This window comes from Triticum aestivum, chromosome 5B (assembly GCF_018294505.1).
Source record: "Triticum aestivum cultivar Chinese Spring chromosome 5B, IWGSC CS RefSeq v2.1, whole genome shotgun sequence".
NCBI classification, from domain to species: Eukaryota; Viridiplantae; Streptophyta; class Magnoliopsida; order Poales; family Poaceae; genus Triticum; species Triticum aestivum.
In genome coordinates, this window is record NC_057807.1 from 341,565,536 (window position 1) to 341,573,461 (window position 7,926).

General features: G+C 50.7%; 1 protein-coding gene across 1 annotated transcript in view; it reads right to left on the reverse strand.

Annotated features, from left to right (window-relative positions):
• LOC123114773 (probable LRR receptor-like serine/threonine-protein kinase At1g51810) overlaps positions 1-7,926 on the reverse strand; it is a 15,513-nt gene that overhangs the window by 4,660 nt on the left and 2,927 nt on the right. Inside the window, exons 2-3 of the mRNA XM_044536190.1 lie at positions 2,925-3,459; positions 303-842 (exon numbers count right to left, since the gene is read on the reverse strand). Of these exons, the coding sequence (XP_044392125.1) occupies positions 303-842; positions 2,925-3,459 (1,075 nt within the window). The remainder of the gene's footprint in view (positions 1-302; positions 843-2,924; positions 3,460-7,926) is intronic.

A 7,926-nucleotide genomic window follows, 5' to 3' on the forward strand; every position in this document is an offset into this window, starting at 1 on the left:
TCAACATCTACGGTACCAAATCAATATCACGAGATCTAACATAAAGTATATTTTCAAAATTGAACTTATATGAAGTTGTAGATGTCATATCTTGAAATAAATCTGGTCAAATTTAAACAAGTCCGACTTAAGATAAACGGGATATGCCTTATAAACATGGATGGAGGGGGTATTTGTTTTGACTAATCATACATTGTCCTAAACACGATGTTTTTTTTTTTTGGGTGGGAAATCCTAAACACGATGTTTTACAAGTTGACACATTTTGTAAGGAAATAAGACTTCTTTTGCAAGGAATAAACCAAACGTGTCTACAGTGACAATAAATGAGTGGGGTAGGGAAACAGATAGGGAGTAGGGGAGGCATCTCACAGTCTTTGGTGGACGTCCTCGGAGTATCGTGGGGGATGTTGTTGTAAACCTCGTATGCATTGATCATCGGAGGCAGCACGGATGTAGGGCTGGCTGCAAGAGTGATATTGTACTTGCCGTCTGTAGTCTTACTCCAGGTAGAAGAATACACATAACCAGCGGCCAGGTAGGAGGGGCTGTATTTATCCATCAATTGCTCGTCGTTCACGTAGAGGTCAAATAGCCGGAGCTGGGTGTTTTGGATGTCGCTGAAGTGTAGGAAGAACGTAAACTCGAATGACCTTTTGTACGTTTTCCATGTATTGACGTTCAGCACCGTGCCATTGTTGACAGGTGCGACGGCTGTCTCTAGAACGGGGATGGGCACAGGAAAGCTGCCGTCCTGCAGGATGGGCTCCTTGGTGGAAAGGTTTGTCCACGATGAGTTGGGATCCCACTCCCAGAAGCGATCGTATGGATCGTCGGGAAACCTTCATACAAAATGATAATCCATCATTGAGGAAATCAATGAAACATAACTGTTTTTCTTCTCGAGACTATCTTATGAAACATTTGTGCAAAATGCATACAACATAGAAAATGTCTACATTATAACCCAGCAATGCCATTTCCAAAATAATTATGCAATGAAAATATACCATCCATTGTGATCCAAGATAAGCGCAAACATTTTGCGGCACAACTGTGTTTTAATGAGGTTTCAAGATCAGAGAGTCTCACACATGTTTGAAGTTTCACATGATGTTTTTATTAATTTTGTACAACTTATATTTTAGAAGAGTTTCACTAATGTGATTGAATTTCAGAATTCAGAAAGTGTATTTTTTAAAAGAAAATTCAAAGCAGTTTCACACATGGTATTTGGTGTACCACACGTTTCAGATTAAAAAAAATAATACTCCCTTCATTTCTAAATATAAGACTTTTTAGAGATTTCAATACGAACTACATACAGATGTATACAGGGGCGGGCCCAGTTCAATTCAAGGGTATTCAGTTGAATACCCATGATATTTGGCAAAAAACTTTATATATATAGTATATTTCATCTGTACGCAGGGGAAAACGAAATAGATGCAGGAAATAAAGGCCAGCTAAGGATTTCAGCCCGAAAACAAAGACTAGCCCACTTCTCTCTGTGGTCCTCACCACCCCGACCTGGCCCAAGTGGCCCAAATCGCTGCAGCAAGATGCAGGGCCTGCACGCGGTTAGCTAAAAAGGCATATCGCACGAGACGAACCGGCGCCTCCTAATTCTGTTCGCAACTTGGCACTCGTGGAGTTGTGGGTAGGGCATGGCGGCAGGGCTGATTGCCGTCCCCTGAACGCACGCGCGCACGGCGGCACAGGTAGGCGGGCGGCGGCAACGCAAGCATCTGACGGCATCCATCCCTCAACCCTCGCAGCTTCGCTTCATCTTTAGTCCATCTCGACAGTTGACAGCACCAGGCATCACCGCATCGAAGGCTCTCGGTAGGTTTCCAATTCCAAAGCCACAAGTTCAGTCGTTCAAAATCTGTTTGATAATTTGAGGTGTTTGTGTTACTGAACATATTAATTGTCCGACTGTTAAAATTTGGATCTGCAGGTGTCAGTGCGTAGTCTTCTTCTTCCGTTGTCCAGTATTGACTTACAACAGTAAGTTAACTTGGTTAGTTGGATTTCTGTTTTAGTATTTAAAAATTAGAAATTTGTTTGCAATGAATTATGAATTGTTTAGACATGACGATTTGCGATTTTCCACATGAATTACAATGTGGGAATGTTTATAAATTGGAGAATTATTATGATGAACATTATTTATAAAGATTAGTTCTCCTATAGTTTGTAAGTTTTTTCTAATCATTTTCTACTTCATATCTTTTGTACTCGTATATCTTAAGATGTTGTCACTTTGATATGTTGACTAATTAGTTTTTCTATCTGTTCAACAATTTCGAAGCATGACCAATTTTACGATTCTATTATATTGTGTTATATCTTTTATATTATATTATGGCATACTACATCTTTTATATAATATGGTGCTATAATCAATTAAACACGCCAAAAAGAAGGATTTATAGGCTTTAAAATAGTTATTGAAATTTTGAATACACTCTCTTTGAATCCTGGCCCGCCCCTGGATGTATATAGACATATTTTAGAGTGAAGGAAATATCCTCGCGCCACTTTTTGGAGGGATAGGCGGTGAGCAAAACTGCTGAATCTTGGGAGAAGGGGAGAGGTTTTCAGGAACTACTCAAATTTTAGGGAGTTATACTTTAGGAAGGGCTAGATAGTGTTAACTAAAAACATGTGCCGGAGGTTTCAAACTCCTTTAAAAAAAAAAGAATACAGTTTTATTTTTCGAAACTGACGACTTGCTGGTTTTTAAGGGAAAGTATATGGAGTCTTGGGGATGCTCTTATGGTTTGTAGCCACCGGATGTTGTGCCTTATGGTTACCCAACAGTTTGGGCGGCCAAGTATTTCAAAACCATAGTATTAGTTATTTAAAAACAAAAACAAAAAGAAAAAAAAACACATCGTCGGGAAACTTCAAAAATATACCGGATTAAAGTGTCGTTTGTCCCCAGATTTTTCCTTGCAAAGGCGGATATGGACTCGTCAGCGGTGACCTGTGGGTAAAGCGTGGCTTCGAGCGGCCTCAGCTCCACCGTGTTGACGAACGGCGTGCCGCTGCCGGTGTTCACGAGGCACACCGGCACCCAGCTCGCCCATGCGATGAACACCGCCTCGGACCACCAGTAAGAGCTCCCGTCGAACGTGTCCCAGTAGTTGCTTCCCAGGTGAACTTCGAACGACGGGCTGGTCTTGCCGTCGTAGTCTCCATAGAAGAACACCATCCGGACCAGGTACTTGGCGCCGCTCTCGGTGGGGAGCGTGTAGCAGTTCCGTAGGCCGGACGGGAAACTCCTGAGCGTGCGGCGGTCCTCGGGTGTGGCACTGGTATCGAACTCGGCGGCTACCTTGTGGTTCTCCCCGCCGTCGACGTACGGGCTGTCGGAGACATAATCGATGTCTGTGTAGGTGTCCTTGCGCCCCCTGAACTTGGCATCCAGGCCGCAGTCGATGCTCAGAAAACCTGATTCGTGACGGAATATCAACAATCGGCAGGACGAAAAGAATTAAAATCCCGGTCAAAATCCGGCTATTCTGATTCGTACGAAATATCAACAAGCGTTTCGGTTTCAGTGTTGTATGGACATATGGATGGATACGACAGATGTACTTGAGGTGAAAAATCAACCTTCTCGCTGAGCAGCGACATGAACTGCTATGGCTGCTAACACTAATGCAGCAAGGAAAACAAACATCGACATGAGAAAACAACTCAGTTGATCACTACGCCACATGCAGTGCACGGCGAAGAGGGCAATTCCTAATGTATATATATTGCGCGCCAAGTACTGTTGGGTAATCATTCGCAAAAGGAAAAAAAAGTACTGTTACGTAGTCCTTCTCGTGATTGACCTGCGAGGGAATACTGTTACTGTCTGCAGCTGATGCAGCCCAACTTGCACCAGGGCTCCTGGCCTCAGAGCATCTTCAGCCGCGCTCCCAACAGGTCCTCCCCATGCGTTTTTTTCGCGCTGTCGTCAAAAAAACGTCGCGCCCCCAAGACGCTGAATTCCGCCGGCTTGGCCCGTTTTTGCGCCCGGCGATCGCAGGCCGAACCCGGCGCACTGGAGGGCGCTCGGGGGTTCCGGTGCAAGAAAAAGCGCACTTGGGGCCACACTGCTAGGCGAAAAGTCGCGGGCTGGTGGCGCCCGCCCGGCCCAGATCTAGGCCCTTTGGGCCCCATCTGGTCCTGGGCGGGCCAGCGACAGGTGTGGCGTTGGCGTGGCCATCCGGAAGCGGTGGCGAGCGGCGATGATCGGCGGGGGCTGGTGGCGTCGACGCCAGCCTGCTGCAGCGTGGCCGGCAGGGCTTAGCGGGCCCATTTTGGGCCTGGCCGGGCCAGGGGTGGCCTGGTATGCCCCGCTGCCGTGTTCGGACGGCTACCGCGAAGGTGCCGGAGGCGCGAGCCTCCCGCACGACGGCGGTGGAGGTGGTTCCCTCTCGCTCGGCCTCGGTGCTGCTGCTCCCGTCGCTTGGATCTTCTCTCCGGTCTTCTTGGCCTCATGGTGGTGATCGCAGCGAGACGACGTTGGTGGCGGCGCAACCGTGATGGCGCATGGTAGGGCGGTGGTTTGGCTGGTCGGCTCCGATTGGCCGGTGGGGTTTGGCGTGCGGGAGAAATCCTTGCCGGTTCGTCCGGCTCCGATGCGGTGACACCGGTGGGTGCCACTATCCCTTCTTGGAGGGTGTCGGGACCTACGCGTACTGGGGGAAACCCTAGGACTTTTCCGGGCAGCAGCGTTGTCGGTGTCGCATCCCTTCTTGGAGGTGCTGCTTAGTTCGCGGTAGATCGGAGCCTTGGGCTGTGCTGGTTTGTATCCGGAGGGCGCAGCGGTCGCGGGTCTGCCACGCTTTGTCGAGCTACCGCTGTTGGCATTTATTTCCTTTTCTTTTTCTTTGGGCCTGATGTGCTGCTCGCAGCAGCATTGCGTTGTGTACAATGGTGGTTTGCTTTGGAATACAAAGCGGGGGGAAACCCTTTTTTTGGTAAAAAGTCAAGTTGACCGTCCAGATTCGTCTCCGAACCCCCACCCCCCGCCCCCGCGCGCTCGGCCGCCACCCTGCTGATCCCAGCGCCGTCCACCACCCACCACAGCTAGATAGACCATTCCCCGCCGGAAAAAAGAGGATGTTTCACCGAGGCAGCCTCTCCATCGCCGTCCGGGAAACTTTTTCGTCGTTTCGACCGCGCAGGGCCTGTACACCGACGGGTGTGCGCCCACCTCGCTCGCAAGGTGTTCGGTGATTTGCCCGGCCCGGCGATGGACTCAGAGGACGAGGAGGCGCTTGAGGCGTTGCTGGAGGAGGAAGCCGAAGCCGACGTCCAGGAGCAGGAGCATCTCATGGTGCTCGCCGGCCTGCTCTCGAGCACTGAAAAGCCGCGGCGAGGTGGCTCGGTGCTGGAGCGGGTGAAAGCAAAAAATCGGCATCGTCTGGAAGGCTACTGCATGCTCTACTCCGACTACTTCGCCGACGCTCCATTGCACGGCGAGAAAACATTTCGGCGCCGTTATCAGATGAGCCGAAAGCTTTTCCTCAGGAGTTAGGATTGTGAATTTTATTCGGGAGTTCGACAGGTACTTCATGTGTAAGAAGGATTGCACCGACACACTTGGATTCACCTCAATCCAGAAGTGCACGACAGCTATGAGGATGCTTGCATACGGAGCTCCCGGTGATTCACTCGACGACTATTGGCGCATGGCCGAGTCCACCACCATTGAGTGTTTTTACAAGTTCTGCGGGGCAGTGGTGGCAGTGTTTGGACCGCAATACTTGCGAAAACCCAATGCGGAAGACACTGCTCGGATCCTAGCACATAATGCAACAAGAGGATTTCCTGGGATGCTTGGTGGCATCGATTGCATGCATTGGAAATGGAAGAACTGTCCATTTGCTTTGGCAGGGGTTGTACAAAGGCGCCAAAGGCGGTTGCAGTGTGGTACTTGAGGTAGTGGCCACACAGGACCTCTGGTTTTGGCACTCTTTCTTTGGGATGCCAGGAACTCACAATGACGAGATGGTCGACATTTGTGAAGACTATCTCAAACCCTGTGCCAGGAGGCAAGAATGCCTTCTTTGCGAAGGTTTAGGAGGCTTGCAGGAAGGATGCCGAGCGGGCATTTGGTGTGCTTCAATCTCGATTTGCTGTTGTCCGGTACCCTGCTCAGACCTGGTCGAAAGATCAAATATGGGAGATCATGACTTGTTGTGTCATCTTGCACAACATGATCATTGAGAGCGAGCAGGAAGAGCCAGTGTTTGACACAGAACCATATTACAGGCAGGGTCCTCTTGCCCAAGTTGATCACCAGCTACCGGCAACCTGGACTGACTATCTCAATATGCGTCAGGAGATCCGAGACCTACAGGTGCATCAAGAACTGCAACACGATCTGGTGGAGCACCTGTGGAGGCTCAAGGGCGACGCCGATAATGACGTGTGATGAAATATGAGTTTTTATTTGTTGAACTATATAATTTGTATTGAACTATTTGATTTATATTGATTTTCTATGATGAACTGTGGAGGCAAAAACACGCCGAAACACGCCGAACTATGTGATGAACTATTTGATTTTATTTGTTGAATTATTTATGTGAGAATTCACGTCGAAACACGCCAAACCGCGCCGAATATGAACCGATTCACACAGATATCGGGTCGTTTTTGGACGTAAGTGGGCCGAATAATGGGCCGAAATCGGCGCTTAAGGGCGACGACTGGGTGCCCAACCGCCCCCAGAGCCGATTTTGCCGCCGGCTCGCCCCCAGGCGGCAATTTTTATGCCTCCTGGGGGGCCAACGGCTGGAGATGTTCTTAGGCTTATGACCTAAGCATAAGTTGGATATGTTACATGGGGGATTGATGATGTATACGCAGGTCGGCTCCACTAAACACACAAGTGGAGTAACAGAAAATCAGGTTACGAAAAATGGTTTCCCTCGCTTTGTATTACAAAACAACCACCGATACAGCCAACGATAGGTGCTGAGGCCGCAGCACAAACAAGCCCAAAGAAAAACAGAGAAAAAAGAAAGAGAAACAAATGCCAACAATGACAGATCAACGAAACGAAGATGACCGGCGACCACTGCACCCTCTGGAGAAGTACCACCATGCTCCCGGCACTTCGAAGCGCCGCGTACCAAGCAACACCTTCAAGAAGGAGGCGATGATGACGCCGCTGTTACCCGTACTAGTCCTAGGGTTTCCCCCGGTACGCGGGGGTTAGTGGGGGGAGGGTGTACCTGACGCCCTTCAGGAAGGTCCGACGGCACCCACAGGCGTCATTGCGTTGGGGCCGGACGAGCCACCACAGACTTTTCCCAACCCAACCCCACCCCCACCCCAGACGAACCATAGTGCACTGCCCATCACGCCGCCCACCAACACGTGCCACCACGGTCACCGAATCAACTTTGCCATCTCCCTGAGGTCACCGACACGAGACCTGGAGGATGGGAGAAGAGATAGTGGGCTCGGGGGCATCCGCAACATCAACGACATGAGGGGACAACCACCACCGCCCCCGCGGAGCCGACCGGACGCACGAACAAGGGGCCTGCCAGGCACCGAGGCCATGCCGGACCCAAAAGGGTTCAGACAGCCCCTGCCGTCACGCTGGAGCTCGCCGGCCGACGAAGCCGCCACCGCCCGCAGACCACCGCCTCCACGCCACTAACCAGGGAGCAGCGTCGCCGCGCATCGAGTCGCCGGCCCGCCCTAGCCCAGATGGAGCCCGAAAGGGCCCAGATCTAGGTCGCGCGGGAGCCGTCGGCCACCAACACCGCCACGCCGTCCCACGGCCAACGGCCTCGCCGCCGCACCAAGGATCTCGAAGCCCGCTGAAATCCCGCCACCGAGCCACACCGCAATCGGCCGAGCTGCACCGCCGCCATCGGGAGGCCCCGCGCGCCCCCCATGAGC